This window comes from Coregonus lavaretus, assembly GCF_964263955.1.
Source record: "Coregonus lavaretus genome assembly, chromosome: 5".
NCBI classification, from domain to species: Eukaryota; Metazoa; Chordata; class Actinopteri; order Salmoniformes; family Salmonidae; genus Coregonus; species Coregonus lavaretus.
In genome coordinates this window covers 14,373,519-14,395,203 of record NC_139992.1, presented here as the reverse complement: position 1 = coordinate 14,395,203, position 21,685 = coordinate 14,373,519, and the positions used below count along the sequence as shown (strand labels likewise).

Here is a 21,685-nt window from a genome sequence, read left to right as displayed (position 1 = left end):
GTGTATGTTTAGAGGTAATTATTAGTGCTATCTGTAAAAGGAATTATGGTGCATTCTGTATAGTATGCATCTCTCGTTTGCCTTGTACAGTATTACAGTATTACTGTACCTTAACTTCACATTACAATTATTTCCATTACTTCAGAGCCAATAATCATGTGGCTTAAATATCGGCTTCTCACTTAAGCATTACTATTAAACAGATATGTTCTCAAGACAAGTCACTAATAAAAGAGAGTGATTAGAGTGAACATGCTTAAAATGCCTACACTGACGTACCTCTATTCACCTCAGCTTCATGACTGTTTTCAAATGCTTAGCGGGGCTTAAAATGATTCAAAACAGTCATTACAGAAGATTTGTTTTGCATTCCTTAGTATGTCATTCATGAATCATTCAGAATGTTTAATTGAGTAAGTATTGTCAAACATTATCTCTGTCAAATCAAATCAATTCAAATAAAATTGTATTTGTCACATGGCCGAATACAACATGTGTAGACTTTACCGTGAAATGCTTACTTATGAGCCCTTTCCCATCAATGCAGTTGAAAAGTAAGAAAATGAGCAAATAGATAAAAATAAAATAGTAACACAATAAAATAACAATACAATTATAAATAAATAAAACCACTTAGGTTTGTTATGAAATACTCAATTAGCAATAAATGAAGCATTTTAAAATATACAGCTAATTATGCACTAATAACCTCAATATTTAATATTCATGCGCTTTTAAAATTAATTCATGAATTACGTAGCGCCATACACATTTATATTAATGTATGTGTATTCAATTATGTCAAGTTGTGTGTGTATACCATGCACTCAGGCATCCCACTCAGGCATACTTGAATGTTAATATAATTGCATGCCATTCTGAATATTCATGAAAACACTGTATAGCTACTGTATAGCTATGATGTCTCCAGTGAAATTGTACATTATGAAACATGAATCAGATTAGATCTATGAGAAGAACTGTAAATAGTGTATTCGGAAAGTATTCAGACCCCTTGAGGTTTTCCACATTTTGTTACGTTACAGCCTTGTTCTAAAATTGATTCAATTATTTATTTTCTCATCAAGCTACACACAATACCCCATAATGCCAAAGTGAAAACAGATATTTAGAACATTTTGCAAATGTATTAAAAATTAAAAACTTAAATACCTTCAGGCACTTTGCTATGAGACTCGAAATTGAGCTCAGGTGCATCATGTTTCCATTGAGCACACTTGCGATGTTTCTACAACTTAATTGGTGTACACCTGTGGTAAATTCAATTGATTGGACATGATTTGGAAAGGTACACACCTGTAAGGGTTGGTGTGAGGTGTGACCAGGTGCGGTGCAGGATAGACAGTTGGCAGTAGGCAGAGATGGTGAAACAAGGATCTTTACTGGTGGTCCCGAAGCCAGGATACAAAACAACGGACTTAACACGATAAAAGAAAGGTGGAGCAAATAAGTCTCCAAAAACAGGCTGACAGACAAAATACGAAATACTAACTATGACTGAAATAATAAAGAAACAGGGAGAACACTTCTCAAGTACCTGTCCATACATCTCGCGATCATACACTAATTAGTACTGCTTGGCATAGTGAAACTAGCAGAGAAAACTGAGCAAGGGAACACAGGGAAGTGAGGGCATAAATACACAGGTGAACAGGTAGGCACAGGTGACACCAATAGGATCATCATTTGTCCAGACTGTGAGTGAGGAGGTGCCTAAGGTTGTCGGAGGAGGATACCTAGTGGATCTCTCCGGAACTGCGACCCCCTCCTGTAAAACACACCTGTCTATATAAGGTCCCACAGTTGACAGTGCATGTCAGAGCAAAAATCAAGCCATGAGGACGAAATAATTGTCCATAGAGCTTCGAGACAGGATTGTGTCGAGGCACAGATCTGGGGAAGGGTACCAAAAAATGTCTGCAGCATTGAAGGTCCCCAAGAACTTTGTGGCCTCCATCATTCTTAAATGGAAGAAGTTTGGAACCACCAAGGCTCTTCCAAACTGAGCAATCGGTGGAGAAAGGCCTTGGTCAGGGAGGTGACCAAGAACCCGATGGTCACTCTGACAAAGCTTCAGAGTTCCTCTGTGGAGATGGGAGAGCCTTCCAGAAGGACAACCATCTCCGCAGCACTCCACCAATCAGGCCTTTATGGTAGAGTGCCTGGACAGAAGCCACTCCTCAGTAAAAGGGACATGACAGCCGGCTTAGAGTTTGCCGAAAGGCACCTAAAGGACTCAGACCATGAGAAACAAGATTCTCTGTTCTGATGAAACCAAGATTGAACTCTTTGGCCTGAATGCCAAGCGTCACATCTGGAGGAAACCAGGCACCATCCTTACGGTGAAGCATGGTGGTGGCAGCATCATGCTGTGGGGATGTTTTTCAGCAGCAGGGACTGGGAGACTAGTCAGGATCGAGGGAAAGATGAACGGAGCAAAATATAGAGAGATCCATGATGAAAACCTGCTCCAGAGCGCTCAGGACCTCATACTGGGGCAAAGGTTCACCTTCCAACAGGAGAACGACACTAAGCACACAGCCAAGTCAACGCAGGAGTGGCTTCAGAAGAAGTCTCTGAATATCCGTGAGTGGCCCAGCCAGAGCCCGGACTTGAACCCGATTGAACATCTCTGGAGAGACCTGAAAATAGCTGTGCAGCGACGCTCCCCATTCAACCTGACAGAGCTTGAGAGGATCTGCAGAGAAGAATGGGAGCACCTCCCCAAATAAAGGTGTGCCAAGCTTGTAGAGTCATACCCAAGAAGACTCGAGGCTGTAATCACTGCCAAAGCTGCTTCAACAAAGTAGTGAGTAAAGAGTCTGAATACTTATGTAAAAGTCATATTTCCGTTTTTTTTTATTATACATTTGCAAAAATTTCTAATATCCCATTTTTGCTTTGTCATTAAGGGGTATTGTGTGTAGATTGATGAAGAAAAAAAACAACTTAATCCCTTTTAGAACAAGGCTGAAACGTAACAAAATGTGGAAAAAGTCAAGGGGTCTGAATACTTTCCGAATGCACTGTAAATTAAACATGTATTATTATAACTATAATAATTATAATAATTATAATTATTATTATTATTATTATTATTATTATTATTATTATTATTATTATTATTATTGTTATTATTATTATTAGTAGTAGTAGTAGTATTAGTAGTAGTAGTAATAGTAGTAGTAGTAGTACTAGTAGTAGTAGTAGTAGTAGTATTAGCAGGCTAGTAGTAGTAGTAGTAGTAATAGTAGTAGTAGTAGTAGTAGTATTAGCATGCTAGTATTATTATTAGTAGTAAAATCTTAGTAGTAGTAGTAGTAGTAGTAGTAGTAGTAGTAGTATTAGCAGGCTAGTATTAGTAGTAGTAGTAAAATATTCTCTACTATCATTATCATTTGGTCTTGAGTAGTGAATACAGTGAGGGAAAAAAGTATTTGATCCCCTGCTGATTTTGTACGTTTGCCCACTGACAAAGACATGATCAGTCTATAATTTTAATGGTAGGCTTATTTGAACAGTGAGAGACAGAATAACAACAAAAAAATCCAGAAAAATGCATGTCAGAAATGTTATAAATTGATTTGCATTTTAATGAGGGAAATAAGTATTTGACCCCTCTGCAAAACATGACTTAGTACTTGGTGGCAAAACGCTTGTTGGCAATCACAGAGGTCAGACGTTTCTTGTAGTTGGCCACCAGGTTTGCAAACATCTCAGGAGGGATTTTGTTCCACTCCTCTTTGCAAATCTTCTCCAAGTCATTAAGGTTTCGAGGCTGATGTTTGGCAACTCAAACTTTCAGCTCCCTCCACAGATTTTCTATAGGATTAAGGTCTGGAGACTGGCTAGGCCACTCCAGGACCTTAATGTGCTTCTTCTTGAGCCACTCCTTTGTTGACTTGGCTGTGTGTTTTGGGTCATTGTCATGCTGGAATACCCATCCACGACCCATTTTAAATGCCCTGGCTGAGGGAAGGAGGTTCTCACCCAAGATTTGACGGTACATGGCCCCGTCCATCGTTCCTTTGATGCGGTGAAGTTGTCCTGTCCCCTTAGCAGAAAAACACCCCCAAAGCATAATGTTTCCACCTCCATGTTTGATGGTGGGGATGGTGTTATTGGGGTCATAGGCAGCATTCCTCCTCCTCCAAACACGGCGAGTTGAGTTGATGCCAAAGAGCTCGATTTTTGGTCTCATCTGACCACAACACTTTCATCCAGTTCTCATCTGAATCATTCAGATGTTCATTGGCAAACTTCAGACGGGCCTGTATATGTGCTTTCTTGAGCAGGGGGACCTTGCGGGCACTGCAGGATTTCAGTCCTTCAGGGTGTAGTGTGTTACCAATTGTTTTCTTGGTGACTATGGTCCCAGCTGCCTTGAGATCATTGACAAGATCCTCCCGTGTAATTCTCGGCTGATTCCTCACCGTTCTCATGATCATTGCAACTCCACGAGGTGAGATCTTGCATGGAGCCCCAGGCCGAGGGAGATTTACAGTTATTTTGTGTTTCTTCCATTTGCGAATAATCGCACCAACTGTTGTCACCTTCTCACCAAGCTGCCTGGCGATGGTCTTGTAGCCCATTCCAGCCTTGTGTAGGTCTACAATCTTGTCCCTGATATCCTTGGAGAGCTCTTAGGTCTTGGCCATGGTGGAGAGTTTGGAATCTGATTGATTGATTGCTTCTGTGGACAAGTGTCTTTTATACAGGTAACAAACTGAGATTAAGAGCACTCCCTTTAAGAGTGTGCTCCTAATCTCAGCTCATTACCAGTACAAAAGGCACCTGGGAGCCACAAATCTTTTTGCTTGAGAGGGGGTCAAATACTTATTTCCCTCATTAAAATGCAAATCAATTTATAACATTTTTGACATGCGTTTTTCTGGATTTTGTTGTTGTTATGCTGTCTCTCACTGTTCAAATAAACCTACCATTAAAATTATAGACTGATCATTTCTTTGTCAGTTGGCAGATGTACAAAATCAGCAGGGGATCAAATACTTTTTTCCCTCACTGTAAGTGTGTGTCATTTGCTGTTGTGATATTGTGGTTACAGTATGTTTACAGTATATTGTATATGAGTACAGTAGCCAGTTTGCTCTATGTTCTCTCCACTACACCTGTAGACTTCAGGTAGGGAAGTTACCTCAGGCTACTTTACAGACTGTACTAAGCAAACAGAGCCAGGTGGCTCAGTTGAAAAAGATCATCATGCCCTGTGGTCCTGAGAAGAAGTTACACCATACACTGCCCAGATTGGAGTATGTGGTTAAAAATAAACACATTTTCTGAAGGTGAGAGAGAAGGGTTTAGTGGTTTTCCATATGGGCACCTTGGTTTTATGCCCTTCTGAGATTTAGCCATGTATATTCATAAGAGGAGTGGAGAGGAGGCAGCATGAAAAGTTTTGTCATAGACCCAGCTGGTTCTCTCTCTAATTTCTCTTAGTGACCTCAATTCCTCCTCTGTTCGTTCTGCTGCCTCCCAACGAGCCTGCTCTGCTCTCACTGCTATCTACAGTGGGGAAAAAAAGTATTTAGTCAGCCACCAATTGTGCAAGTTCTCCCACTTAAAAAGTTGAGAGAGGCCTGTAATTTTCATCATAGGTACACGTCAACTATGACAGACAAAATGAGAAAAGAAAATCCAGAAAATCACATTGTAGGATTTTTTATGAATTTATTTGCAAATTATGGTGGAAAATAAGTATTTGGTCAATAACAAAAGTTTCTCAATACTTTGTTATATACCCTTTGTTGGCAATGACACAGGTCAAACGTTTTCTGTAAGTCTTCACAAGGTTTTCACACACTGTTGCTGGTATTTTGGCCCATTCCTCCATGCAGATCTCCTCTAGAGCAGTGATGTTTTGGGGCTGTCGCTGGGCAACACGGACTTTCAACTCCCTCCAAAGATTTTCTATGGGGTTGAGATCTGGAGACTGGCTAGGCCACTCCAGGACCTTGAAATGCTTCTTACGAAGCCACTCCTTCTTTGCCCGGGCGGTGTGTTTGGGATCATTGTCATGCTGAAAGACCCAGCCACGTTTCATCTTCAATGCCCTTGCTGATGGAAGGTGGTTTTCACTCAAAATCTCACGATACATGGCCCCATTCATTCTTTCCTTTACACGGATCAGTCGTCCTGGTCCCTTTGCAGAAAAACAGCCCCAAAGCTTGATGTTTCCACCCCCATGCTTCACAGTAGGTATGGTGTTCTTTGGATGCAACTCAGCATTCTTTGTCCTCCAAACACGATGAGTTGAATTTTTACCAAAAAGTTATATTTTGGTTTCATCTGACCATATGACATTCTCCCAATCCTGTTCTGGATCATCCAAATGCACTCTAGCAAACTTCAGACGGGCCTGGACATGTACTGGCTTAAGCAGGGGGACACGTCTGGCACTGCAGGATTTGAGTCCCTGGCGGCGTAGTGTGTTACTGATGGTAGGCTTTTTTACTTTGGTCCCAGCTCTCTGCAGGTCAATCACTAGGTCCCCCTGTGTGGTTCTGGGATTTTTGCTCACCGTTCTTGTGATCATTTTGACCCCACGGGGTGAGATCTTGCGTGGAGCCCCAGATCGAGGGAGATTATCAGTGGTCTTGTATGTCTTCCATTTCCTAATAATTGCTCCCACAGTTGATTTCTTCAAACCAAGCTGATTACCTATTGCAGATTCAGTCTTCCCAGCCTGGTGCAGGTCTACAATTTTGTTTCTGGTGTCCTTTGACAGCTCTTTGGTCTTGGCCATAGTGGAGTTTGGAGTGTGACTGTTTGAGGTTGTGGACAGGTGTCTTTTATACTGATAACAAGTTCAAACAGGTGCCATTAATACAGGTAACGAGTGGAGGACAGAGGAGCCTCTTAAAGAAGAAGTTACAGGTCTGTGAGAGCCAGAAATCTTGCTTGTTTGTAGGTGACCAAATACTTATTTTCCACCATAATTTGCAAATAAATTCATTAAAAATCCTACAATGTGATTTTCTGGATTTTTTTCTTCTCAATTTGTCTGTCATAGTTGACGTGTACCTATGATGAATTTTACAGGCCTCTCTCATCTTTTTAAGTGGGAGAACTTGCACAATTGGTGGCTGACTAAATACTTTTTTCCCCCACTGCATGTGCATAATAGTAAAATAGAACATGTGTGTCTCAACCTGAGCTGAAACTAACAGAAGGTCACTGCCACTCCAGTTAAATTATATGCTTTTGTAATATTCCATCCTATGGAATCACTAAAAAAGCCACAAGGCAAATACAATTCCACAGTCATTCCCTGCATGGTGCCAGATATGAGTAACTTGAGGATGAATATGACAGTTAAAACAAGAGCCAGTGCCACTGTTAACATGACTGCATTGATTTTTTGTTCGTAAAAAATCTTAACAGGGCTTCAAACAACTTCTTAGCAAATGGATTAGGTATATGCTGGTTGACAGAACATGGCTAGATTGCACTATTGCATTAAGGCCTGCAAGGAGTTTAGATCTCACAGGCCAATGAAACCCCTGTAGCGGTCTATAGGTTATATACAGCAGTTAAACTGCACACTCAACAAATATTGTATAAAATCACTTTGTGAGTTGATATTAATTCAAAATCATACATTTTAAGAGGGTAAAAAAAAAAAACACACACACTTATGCAGTGCTCTGTTACAATGTCAAGCACTTTCAGATCGATATTAATGAAATTCTTGTCCTTCTTTCAGCCAACACACCAAGCCAATTCATCAGAGCGAACATTACGGTATGCTACCAGAGCAGAACCTTGCATTTAACAGAACAGCCAGTGCAATGTCCAGTGGCATCACCGTGAATGGGATGGGGCGTTTGGACTGTTTTCAGCAAGGATACTGGACTTCTGCACTATTATAGCAATAAGACAAGAGTTTGATATTGCTAAAAGACATACTGCAGTCTAAAAATGGCTATGTTACCACATGCTACACTAAAACCAGTGCTGTTCCTGTGGTCCATGCACTGCTAACCAGCTCTTACCTCTACAGTGAACTCCTTCATCGAAGCCATCCTCACAGTCTATGGCTCCGTTGCAGAGCTTGTTGAAGTGAATGCACTTCCTCGTCCCTATGCACTGTATGTGATTCAGGGGACATCTTTCCACCACATCCCCTGCACCTGGAACAGAGAAGACAGTCACTGTTAGCAAGCTTAAAAGCTGTTTATGATATGATGTGTGATACAAGTCTATGTTCATCATCTGCTCGTAGGTGTTAGATTCTGAGGAACACCCAAGGGTGTTGCTTTACTATGCCTGATAATAAACCCATAGTTCCAAACCAGCTCACTACAAAACCCTCGGAATGTGAGGTTGAAACTTAGTTATTTAGGCTAATGGGTAATAAATTACAACACTATAACTATACCTAATTAATCATATAAGCATTTATTTGTATGATCATTGTTTGTATCCACTGTTTTGAGCCATATTGTTTTCATACTCTACAAGCTCTTCCCAAAGAACTATTCCCCCACTACAGAAAACAAGATCACCATTCACAGGAGCACATGAGAGTCAAATATATAGAAGGCATATCCCTGAGTATGCAAATTATGTTTACACTAAACGGCATTGTTCTTTACACACAGCTGATGTTCAGTGAGCTACAATGGGAAAGTCATGCTCCTGAACCACACAATAAAACCTATAACAATGTAATCACACACACGCATGCATCCGCACGCACGCACACACCGCTAGCACAACACACACACAGCAGAGCGAGAGAGCAGCTGTTTAAGGATTCATGAAACATATAGGTGACCCTCATCTGCGTGGCAGCAACCCACGAGAGCACATAAAACACATCTGACCCAAACAGCCAGCACTGTAAATGTGTCATATCACACCCTAACTATAGTGGTATCAATTACCATAACGGCAACACTAGCCTCTTAAACAAGGGGATTTATTGTTACACGTGACAGGATCTCTTACCGATCCCCAGAGTTCCTCCATGTACCTCTGTAGAAACTCGTATCCAACCAAGAGCACTTGAACCATCCTCGCTGAGGGATTACTTATTCACAACTTTAAATGACACTTCATAAGGCAGGATGATGCCACAATTAAGGTGCCCATTATTACAAAAGGGGTCTGTCATTCCCAAGAGATTTAAAAGAGAGATTTGTGGGAGCAATAGAAGTGAGACCATAATGATTCCCTGTAACAACACCATGGTCTCTCCTCTTCTCTCCTCTCAGGCATGCTTTATTACATTTAGTGGATATTAGATCTTTTTAGGTCTCTTATTACTATGACATATTGCCCTAGCCCCAGGATATGCTAGATTTAGGGAAAGTCAAATATAAGTGACCTCTACTCTGATAGTTCATATTTCATACATGAGCAAAATGGCAGCCCAATCTACAGGGCTCTTTTCACACTGTTCCTCTGAGACCTCAGTGTTAAGAGTCAATCTTTTACATTTTCTCTATCTGTTTGTCTGAATCTTTGCTCTTGTATAGAGTAGGCTATACAGTATACTAGGAGAGCAGTAGCCTAAACCAGGGGTTCCCAAACTTTTTTGCTTAGTAACCCACCAATTGCTGTGTCTTTCGAGTCGCGACCCAACATTAGCGTTGAGTGGTGAAAAAACATACACAGACCAAAGAATAAGTAGAAAATATTATCGTGGCAGCAGAGAGAAAAATATGCAGTTTCAAGCTAATCTTTTACAATTCCACACATCCTGCCATGGAGCTGAAATAACATTTTGCAGTTGTAAAGCCAATTTCCTACAATTCTAAGCATTTTGACATGGTAATGCTGTGTTATACTCAAATATTATAACAAAATCAATGGGGGCCTGAATGTCTAGCTTTTATTTTGTTGATTGTAATTCTCAAAGACTATAGGCTATTATTGAAATATATATAGGTCCATTATATTTTCTATTTAATTTCTATATGGTTTTAATCATTTATGTTAACACTGAAAGTGTTTTTCTATATTGAAAACGTATTTCCAAAAAAAACATGTTGGGGGGGGGGGCAATGTCATCCCTTGACCCAACTGGACCCCTGCCGCGATCCACAGTTTGGGAACCACTGGCCTAGCCAACGTTTCAACCAACGTGAGAAAAGAGGTGCATTTTAAGGGAAATCGGTGCAACTCTTTAACAGAATATTCACTAGTAGCATTAATAAATGCTGTCTTAACCATGTCATAATATGTCATAACAGCTGACAGCTTGTCATAACCTGTCATAATATGGTCATAACACTGTCATGAACCATATATTTACACCTGTGACATATATTGACTTATACTGTGACATATATATATGGGCCCTTGTAGCTCAGTTGGTAGAGCATGGCGTTTGCAAGTCCAGGGTTGTGGGTTTGATTCCCACGGGGGGCCAGTATGAAAAATTTATGTACTCACTAACTGTAAGTCGCTCTGGATAAGAGCATCTGCTAAATGACTAAAATGTCAATATATTGCGTTATTTTAAGGCTGTATATGACACATTTTTACATTTTACATTTTAGTCATTTACCAGACGATCTTATCCAGAGCATTCTTCTAAAGATAGCTAGGTGGGACAACCACATATCACAGGCATAGTAAGTACACTTTTTCTCAATAAAATTGTTATCAGCAAAGTCGGAGATGAGGAGGGGGATTATTTAAGATACTCTTTGAAGAGGTAGGGTTTCAGGTGCTTTCAGAACATGGGCAGGGACTCTACTGTCCTAACTTCAGGGGGAAGCTATTTCCACTATTGGGGTGTCAGGACAGAGAAGAGCTTGGACTGGGCTGAGTGGGAGCTGTCGTCCCATAGGGGTGGGAGGGCCAAGAGACCAGAGGTGGCAGAACGGAGTGTTCGGTTTGGGGTGTAGGGTTTGAGCTACACCCCAACTACATAAAAGTGTCAAAACCCACATTTATTCAAATTAGTTTTTTCCCTGCCAAGAAGTTTCCTTTTGTTTGAAAGTGTGTTTCTTAAATCCTTTGTTGTTGTAATGAATTCTTTACAGTCATGGTTTTTTACATCATATTATTAATAACTTGTAGAAAATACACTGTATGACACTGTCATGAAGCATTATGACCATCCTGTGTCAATTTACTTGGACTAAGAAAATACACTATATGACACTGTCAAGAAGCATTATGACCATCATAATCTAATAAACCAGAGAGGCCTTTCATGTACAGTACATGCCCTTCTACCAGTCATCAGTCAAAAAGAGGGTGTCTTGTCGTGCTCCTGAAATCTGCTCCTACATTCATCCCAGTCATCAGCAACAGAGCATTGGGTTAGGTGCATGTCTGATATCAATGTGTGCGAAATTACAATGATAATTTAATATGGTCAATTTCAAAACAATTGATATAACGTAAACATACTGTTGACATGTAGGCTATGGTGTAATGGAATGTTTTGCATTGTGTGGTCAAAAGGTTTAGAACACCTACTCATTCAAGTTTTTTTTTCCTGGAATGCATTTCAATGAACAGGTGTGCCTTCTTAAAAGTTTATTTGTGGAATTTATTTATTTTTTAATGCGTTTGAGCCAATCAGTTGTGTTGTGACAAGGTAGGGGTGGGTATACAGAAGATAGCCCTATTTGGTAAAAGACCAAGTCCATATTATGGCAAGAACAGCTCAAATCAGCAAAGAGAAACGACAGTCCATCATTACTTTAAGACATGAAGGTCAGTCAATAGGGAACATTTCAAGAACTTTGAAAGTTTCTTCAAGTGCAGTCACAAAAACAATCAAGCACTATGATGAAGCTGGCTCTCATGAGGACCGCCACAGGAATGGAAGACCCAGAGTTACCTCTGCTGCAGAGGATAAGTTCATTAGAGTTACCAGCCTCAGAAATTGCAGCCCAAATAATTGCTTCACAGAGTTCAAGTAACAGATACATCTCAACATCAACTGTTCAGAGGACACTGTGCGAATCAGGCCTTCATGGTCGAATTGCTGCAAATAAACCACTACAAAAGGACACCAATAAGAAGATGAGACTTGATTGGGCCAAGAAACACGAGCAATGGACATTAGACCGGTGGAAATGTGTCCTTTGGTCTGGAGTCCAAATTTGAGATTTTTGTTTTCAACCGCTGTGTCTTTGTGAGACACAGTATAGGTGAAAGGATGATCCAGCATTTGTATTTCCCACCATAAAGCATGGAGGAGGTGTTATGGTGTGGGGGTGCTTTCCTGGTGACACTGTCTGTGATTTATTTTGAATTCAAGGCACACTTAACCAGCATGGCTACCACACACCTCCAGGCTGTTTAAGGGCTATTTTACCAAGAAGGAGAGTGATGGAGTGCTGCATCAGATGACCTGGCCTCCACAATCCCCCGACCTCAACCAAATTGAGATGGTTTGGGATGAGTCGGACCGCAGAGTGAAGGAAAAACAGCCAACAAGTGCTCATCATATGTGGGAACTCCTTCAAGACTGTTGGAAAAGCATTCCAGGTGAAGCTGGTTGAGAGAATGCCAAGAGTGTGCAAAGCTGTCGTCAAGGCAAAGGGTGGCTATTTGAAGAATCTCAAATATAAAATATAGTCTGATTTGTTTAACACTTTTTGGGTTTCTACATGATTCCATATGTGTTATTTCATAGTTTTGATGTATTCACTATTACTCTACAATGTAGAAAATAGTAAAAATTAAGAAAACCCTTGAATGAGTAGGTGTTCTAAAACTTTTGACCGGTAGGGTAGGTCTCTGACAATATCTCCCAATCCTCTCCCTATGTGTGCACTGATCAAATGCAATGAGAGAAAATAATGAATATTCAGTGATTCTGATCCACCATGCAGGAACACACACACATGGTCTTTCTACAGCTGAGAGATGATGACAATCATTCTACACAACTCAGCACAAAAATACCAACTACATTCTGCTCATTATGGTGCTGTAGGGTCTGTGGAAAAGTTTGCAAAACTAAGACTTCAAGATATCAAACAGTCATGTACAATAAAGTTGTAGATAATGAAGTGTGAGAAGTCTTCAGTGGGTAGATAGAAGCTAAACACAGGGAGCTGTAGCTCCTGTAACTGATGTCTTAGTTTACCAGGTCATTATATTTAAGTCTCTCCAATTACTGTAGATGAGAGTGGCACAGATCCAGCCTCACAATAATGGATTAACCTCTACAGGATCGGTAACGTGCACTAATGTGATTAGCATGACTGTTGAAAGTAACAGCAAACTTTCCAGGACATAGACATGTATTATATGGGCAGAAAGCTTAAATTCTTGTTAATCTAACGCACAGTCCAATTTACAGTTGCTATTACAGTGAAAAAAGACCATGCTATTGTTTGAGGAGAGTGCACAACAACAAAAAACTTATCACGGCAACTGGTTCGATACATTCACCTCTGAAGGTAAATAATGTGCTTACATTCAGTAATCTTGCTCTGATTTATGACCCTAAGGGTCCCACAGATAAAATGTAGCATGTTGATAAAATACATTTTTATATTCAAATGTAGGAACTGGGTTTTACAGTTTGAACCCCTGCCGTCTCTGGCTCCACACCCACCCCGCCTGGCCATCTAGATCTGTGAAAGTTAGTGTATAAGCTAATGAGCCATCATGTATGACATTCCGGGGCGTGTGTAAACTTACATTTTGTATTACCATATCATTTTTGTATGTTCTCTACAGTTATGTATTTGAAAATGTATCAATTGACCAATTTGGCACATTTGGTCAGACTTGATACAAAATAGTCCAGTATTGCAACACTTCACTGAATCAATCTGAACATTTGCACACACACTGCTTCCATCTAGTGGCCAAAGTCTAAATTGAGCCTATACTGTAATATTATATTGTGGCCTTTCCCTTGCATTTCAAAGATTATGGAAAAAAATAACAAATAGAAAACGCATGTTTTTTGGCTTGTATTATCTTTTACCAGATCTAATGTGCTATAATTTCCTACATTAATTTCACATTTCCACAAACTTCGGAATGTTTCCTTTCAAATGGTATCAAGAATATGCATACCCTTGCTTTAGGTCCTGAGCTACAGGCAGTTAGATTTGAATATGTCATTTCAGGCAAAAATGGAAAAAAGTGTCCAATCCTTAAGAGGTTAATACAATAATAATGTTCAGAGATGAAACAGCCATGCAGACTTAAGACTTAAAAACCACTTTAGTCAAAACACCTAGGACTATAGACGGATGTTTCTTTCAATTACATGAAAATGAATGTCTGTAGCCTGCTGTAGTGGAGGGAAGTTTATTTATTTACAGGGCGATAACTGTAGTTAAATATAAGCCTTATCAATAACAGTTCCTCTGCAGAATGATAAAAAATGCATATCAGTAGGCATACCGTTTGTAGCATAGCACTGAATTATTAACACCTTTCCAATCAAATCAAATCATATTTTATTTGTCACATGCACCGAATACAAGAGGTGTAGACCTTACCGTGAAATTATTACTTACAAGCCCTCAACCAACAATGCAGTTTTAAGAAAATATTTACTAAGTGTGACATGCCATCCCATCTGGGTTGCGCTTAGTGGGACTTTCATTTGTTTTTCAACAGGACAATGACCCAAAACACACCTCCAGGTTGTGTAAGGGCTATTTGACCAAGAAGGAGAGTGATGGAGTGCTGCATCAGATGACCTGGTCTCCACAATCACCCAACCTCAAACCAATTGAGATGGTTTGGGATGAGTCGGACCACAGAGTGAAGGAAAAGAAGCCAACAAGTGCTCAGCATATGTGGGAACTCCTTCAAGACTGTTGGAAAAGCATTCCAGGTGAAGCTGGTTGAGAGAATGCCAAGAGTGTGCAAAGCTGTCATCAAGGCAAAGGGTGTCTGCTTTGAAGAATCTAAAATGCTTTGATTTGTTTAACACTTTTTTGTTACTACATGATTCCATATGTGTTATTTCATAGTTTTGATGTCTTCACTATTATTATATAATGTAAAAAATAGTAAAAATGAAGAACAACCCTTTAATGAGTAAGTGTTTCCAAACCTATGACTGGTACTGTACATGTAGGTAGGGGTAAAGTGACTATGCATAGATAATAAACAGCGAGTAGCAGCAGCGTAAAAAAAAAAAGGGGGGGGGGGGGGGGTCAATACAAATAGTCCGGGTAACCATTTGATTGAATTTTCAGCAGTGTTATGACTTGGGGGTAGAAGCTGTTAAGGAGCCTTTTGGACCTAGACTTGGCGCTCCGGTACCGCTTGCCGTGTGGTAGCAGAGAGAACAGTCTATGACTAGGGTGGCTGCAACCTTTGACAATGTTTTGAGCATTCCTCTGACACCGCCTGGTATAGAGGTCCTGGATGGCAGGAAGCTTGGCCCCTCTGTAGCGCCTTGCGGTCGGATTCCAAGCAGTTGCCATATCAGGTGGTGATGCAACCAGTCAGGATGCTCTCGATGGTGCAGCTGTAGAAATTTTTGAGGATCTGAGGACCCATGCCTAATCTTTTCAGTGTCCTGAGGGGGAATAGTCATTGTTGTGCCCTCTTCACGACTGTCTTGTTGTGTTTGGACCATGATAGTTTATTGGTGATATGGAAACCAATGAACTTGAAGCTCTCGACCTGCTCCACTACAACCCCGTCGATGTGAATGGGAGCATGCTCGGCCCTCCTTTACCTGTAGTCCACGATCATCTCCTTTGTCTTGATCACGTTGAGGGAGAGGTTGTTGTCCTGACACCGGAGTGCCAGGTCTCTGACCACCTCCCTATAGGCTATCTCATCGTTGTCGGTGATCAGGCCTACCGCCATTGTGTCGTCGGCAAACTTAATGATGGTGATGTAGTCGTGCTTGGCGACGCATTCGTCGGTGAACAGGGAGTACAGGAGGGGACTAAGCATGTACCCCTGAGGGGCCCCTGTGTTGAGGATCAGCGTGGCAGATGAGTTGTTGCCTACCCTTACCACCTGGGGGATGCCCAGGTGTCAATTAACAGCATTCTCATATAGGTGTTCCTTTTGTCCAGGTGGGAATGGGCAGTGTGGAGCGCAATACAAATGGTGTAATCTGTGGATCTGTTGGGGCGGTATGCAAATGGGAGTGGGTCTAGGGTTTCTGGGATAATGGTGTTGATGTGAGCCATGACCAGCCTTTCAAAACACTTCATGGCCACAGACGTGAGTGCTACGGGTCGGTAGTCATTTAGGCAGGTTACCTTGTTGTTCTTGGGTACAGGGACTATGATGGTCTGCTTGAAACATGTAGGTATTACAGACTCGGTCAGGGAGAGGTTGAAAATATCAGTGAAGACACTTGCCAGTTGGTCAGCGCATGTTTTGAGTACACGTCCTGGTAATCCGTCTGGCCCTGCGGCCTTGTGAATGTTGACCTGTTTAAAGATCTTACTCACATCGGCTACGGAGAGTGTGATAACCCAGTCGTCCGGAACAGCTGGCGCTCTCATGCATGCTTCAGTGTTGCTTGCCTCGAAGCGCGCATAGAAGTCATTTAGCTCGTCTAGTATGCTCGTGACAATGGGTAGCTCGCGGCTGGGCTTCCCTGGTTCATCGGAGGGCATAGCAGGATTTCTTATAAGCGTCCGGGTTAGAGTACCGCTCCTTGAAAGCGGCAGCTCTACCCTTTAGCTCAGTGCGAATGTTGCCTGTAATCCATGGCTTCTGGTTGGGGTAAGTACGGTCACTGTGGGGACGACGTCATCGATGCACTTATTGATGAAGCTGGTGACTGATGTGGTATACTCCTCAATGCCATCGGATTCGTTTTTTCCCACTGGTTGCAGATGTTACATGCTGGTATAAATGGGGTAAAACAGATTTAAGTTTACCTGCATTAAAGTCCCTGGCCACTAGGTGCGCCACCTCCTTATACAGCTCGTTGAGTGCTGTCTTAGTGCCAGCATTGGTTTGTGGTGGTAAATAGACAGCTACAAAAAATATAGATGAAAACTCTCTTGGTAAATAGTGTGGTCTACAGCTTCTCATGAGGTACTCTACCTTGAGACCTCTTTAAAATTAGATTAAGCGCACCAGCTGTTATTCACAAATACACACACACGCCACGACTCTGTGAAATATAAGATATTACAGTTTTAATGTCCCGTTGGTAGGATAGTCTTGAACGGAGCTCATCCAGTTTATTCTCCAATGATTGCACGTTGGCCAGTATGACGGATGGTAAAGGCGGGTTACCCACTCGCCGACGACTTCTCACAAGGCACCCGGGTCTGTGTCCCCTGTATCGGTGTCTCCTCTTCATGCGAATGACGGGAATTTGGGCCTGGTCCGATAGCAGCAATAAATATTTTGTGTCCGACTCATGAAATAAAACATCTTTGTCCAGTTCGAGGTGAGTAGTCGCTGTTCTGATATCCAGAAGCTCTTTTCGGTTATAAGAGACGGTGGCAGAAACATTATATACAAAATAAGTTACAAACAACTCAAAAAAAAACACAAAATAGCACAATTGGTTAGGAGCCATCCCCTCCGGTGCCATTCTGTGTGTGTTTGTGTCTGTGTGTGTCTGTGTGTGTGTGTGTGTGTGGGGGGGGGGGGATGAAATGAGTGCTCACACAGGTTAAACAGCCATCGAGGGTCATATCCCAACATAATGTTGCTGTGAAGAAAAACTGTTAATATCATTCTCAATTACAGAGGGTGCAGTGAGAGAGACACTATTGCTGCCCAAGGGGCTGAAGATATCAAATGTTTTGCTATGACCAATGAGCTTAAGAGGAGATAAGTGGGTCCACTCTATTCAATGCGACGGAAATCAGCTTTTCTTTGTTTTCGTCCTTTCCATTAACTTAAAATAATATATGCAATGTCATTTTCTGGTGTGAGTCCACTTACTGCCAAAGTAAATCTTCAATCTCCGTTATCCCTTTCCACATAGTATTTTAAATTAAAAACCATGGTGATATTTACCCTCTTTGGAGGAGAGAATAGTGAGAGATCAGCTGGGACTGGGCTAGCTAATCCGTCTGTTTAATGTGCAATGAAAAGCCTTCTGGCTGAAATTTCAGCAGCTAAGTTCATTATGATTATCGCTTTAATCAGAGCTCCACCACCGGTATGTGGAATGATGAATTCTTGGAAGAAAGTAATTGAGAATCAATCAGTAGGGATGCTCATTGAACTCCTCTGCTCTAGATTCATAATGCTCATGCCTTGTGATTGCATGTGTGCCAATGGATTCCTTTTCCAACCATGTTGATGATTAAGGTCACATATAGCTAGCTCTCCTTAGCCCATAATGTGTATTTTGCATCTGACTCTGTAATAAAAAATAAAATAAAATACATAGTTAGACCTGTAGACGCTAAGAACCAAATCCTAACTTGAGACTGACAAAGTCATGCCAATGTAACATATACCAGCGTACCACCACACTCTCTTGCAAGCTATTGTTTGAGAATTAAGCAGAGTTGGGCCTGGTAAGCGTTGTTGCTGCTTAGTGAGGGCAGTAAGGGGCAATCATCCCTCTGGTCAAAGCAGACACCAATGCCCCAGGGCAGTGATCAGGGACACTGCCCTACAAAGGGTTCAATCCTGTGGATGAGACGGTAAACCAAGGTCCTTTCACTGAGTGGTCATTATTAAACCCCCCATGGTAGTGAGAGTAGGAGTGACAACCCCAGTGTCCTGGGTGAATTCCAAACCTAGTTACCTTACCCTGGCCACATAATCAGCCTCCTCTCCTCTTCTCCTCTCCTCTCCTCATGATAATGGACCTACATTCATACAGTTCCTTGACTGTGTCCAGCTTACTAATAATCACCGAAATGTAAGCTAGACAGACAGGGAGCATAGAAAATTCCAAAATCAATTAATAGAGGACTATTTGTAGGCAAATTTTGACAGCAAGGAAATATATAAAATTTTCAGTGCGGCCCTCCTGCCATCATTGAAGACCGAATGTGGCCACCGGGGCAAAATGAGTTTGACACCCCTGATTTATAAGGTCTGTCTGAAAGAGTACTATAATTGCCAGTTCATTTGTTTGAAGAACAGAGCTAGGAAAACAATGGTAGTGGGTGTATTTTAGGTTTGGAAAAAAGCCATCTAGCTTCCGCCAATACATAGGAGAACCCTGCTCCAACGGTGGTCCTAAGTTTTTTGTTTGTTTTTTTGTAGGACAATTAACTCAATATACTTTAGAATGACTAAAACCAAATCAAAACTGTGTAAAAATTATAATGGACCTACATTAACATAGTTTATTGACTGTGTCTAGCTCCCAATAATAACCTAAATGACAGCTAGACAACCAGGGAGCATCGAAAATTCCCAAAATGATGGATAGAGTACAATTTTTGGCAAATTTTGACAGCGAGGAAATATAACCAATTTTCAGTGCAGCCCTCCGGACATCGTTTAAGACCGAATGTGGCCCCTAGGGTAAAATGAGTTTGACACCCCTGATTTATAAGGTCAGTCTGAAAGAGTACTATAATTGCCAGTTCATTCGTTCGAAGAACAGAGCTAGGAAGACAATGGTTGTGGGTGTATTTTAGGTTTGGAAAAAAAGCCATCTAGCTTCCGACAATACGTAGGAGAATACTGCTCCAGGAGTAGGCCTAAGCTGAACTCTCCACGCTAACCTCAATAGCCTCAACAACCTTAAAACGACCCTCTCCTCATATAACCTTTTCTCCCCCAGTGAACTTCAGGTCATTGACGTTTGAAATGTTGCTTACAGCCAGAAGGAGGTTCTGCTCTTTATTTTCCTGCCCTTGGGACAGCGGAGGCAAATTGTTCCGATGACATATAAGAGCTGAGGTTCCATTTCATGGTTTTGTGGTCACCCATGCACCTTGCCTCACTGCTCCAGTTAATACATCAGTATCATTTCATTTTCTGTTCTCCACTCATTAGAGAATACCTGGCACAGGCTTTACAGCAGTGCCAGGTTTCCATAGAAATAACTGGAGCATCATGGGGTTGACCCGAACCATACTGTGCTGGCTTGGATAAGTTATTTTTGATTTGGTCCTATAGTCTGAATCAGATACTAGTGTGTTTGGGTAGAACATATGAATGTAAAGAGTTGTATCCTGCCCTGGCCTCACTTTGGAAAACCCCTGGATGGTAACTAGGTCTCATTAGTTATTTGTTTACTTGTTCTTTGTGTTTAGTCTCTTTGTGAATGGCCCCTTCTTCCCCCACACTGTGCTCTTGGTTTAAGGGCAGGAGACCGTTCAGAGTGTGGGTGGGCCAGTGATTCACTTTAGCTCACTTCTCGAAAGATTATCATATTTTGCCATATTTCTATGTTATTGTACTATTAAGGTTTGCATCAGAAATAGTCTGTTTGTATTCTCTCTGAGAGGCAGTGGCATTCATATTGTCCCTGTAAATGTATCTTTAAATGTCAACCAGATTAGCTGCAAGCCTTTTGGTCCATATGTCATCTCGAGTCTCCTCAACATTAATATACATTTAGATGTTGTTGTTTTTTTCCCTTTGGAAAAATGATTAATAATAGCTTTATAATTGTAATAATAACTATATAATTTGTTGGTAGTTTGAGCATAGTTTCACTTTCCAAATAAAGTGTGACTCCTGTGCATTGACCACAAATCCATTATAAATCACATACAGAATTTAGATATGCATATTTGTGAGAGACAGAGAGAGAGAGAGAGCAGAGGAATGTCATCAAAATGTAATGAAATGGAGGCTATCACTTCAGTAAACAAACATTATATTCTCAACTTGCGAGTATTAATACATCAAATTCAAAACCACTTCCTGTACTATAAAATGTCCATACATCAGCCTCCAGCGGTGATGACTGGGGCTGGGGCCAATTCACAACAGCTTACAGTTAGAAAAAAACACTAAACACAGCAGCACATGCGATCAGAGAAAAGTTAAATGAATGTAAGGGAAAAAATAGTAATATAATTTGTGTTTAGGGAGGTTTCTAGATGGACTATCATTATGAAAATGCACAAATCTAATTGTTTAGAGGGAGGGTGGGGGAGACTGCAAAAAATAATACAGTACATTATTTTCCAAAAGGCTACAACCAATCTTGTCTAGAAACTACAGTGAGGGAAAAAGGTATTTGATCCCCTGCTGATTTTGTACCTTTGCCCACTGACAAAGAAATGATCAGTCTATAATTTTAATGGTAGGTTTATTTGAACAGTGAGAGACAGAATAACAACAAAAAAATCCAGAAAAACGCATGTCAAAAATGTTATAAATTGATTTGCATTTTAATGAGGGAAATAAGTATTTGACCCCTCTGCAAAACATTACTTAGTCCTTGGTGGCAAACCCTTATTGGAAATCACAGAGGTCAGAAGTTTCTTGTAGTTGGCCACCAGGTTTGCACACATCTCAGGAGGGATTTTGTTCCACTCCTCTTTGCAGATCTTCTCCAAGTCAAGGCTGACGTTTGGCAACTCGAACCTTCAGCTCCCTCCACAGATTTTCTATGGGATTAAGGTCTGGAGACTGGCTAGGCCACTCCAGGACCTCAATGTGATTCTTCTTGAGCCACTCCTTTGTTGCCTTGTCCGTGTGTTTTGGGTCATTGTCATGCTGGAATATATTTTTGCATTTTAGTCATTTAGCAGAAGCTCTTATCCAGAGCGACTTACAGTTAGTGAGTGCATACATTTTCATACTGGCCCCCCGTGGGAAACGAACCCACAACACT

At 41.1% G+C, this 21,685-nt stretch overlaps 1 protein-coding gene across 1 annotated transcript in view; it reads right to left on the bottom strand.

Moving 5' to 3' along the window:
• The window catches only part of LOC311128814 (low-density lipoprotein receptor-related protein 1B-like), a gene marked incomplete at both ends in the record, with an annotated part of 602,749 nt that overhangs the window by 372,506 nt on the left and 208,558 nt on the right, over positions 1 to 21,685 (bottom strand). The window contains one exon of the mRNA XM_084161045.1: positions 8,034 to 8,171. Coding sequence (XP_084017171.1) covers positions 8,034 to 8,171 — 138 coding nt within the window. The remainder of the gene's footprint in view (positions 1 to 8,033; positions 8,172 to 21,685) is intronic.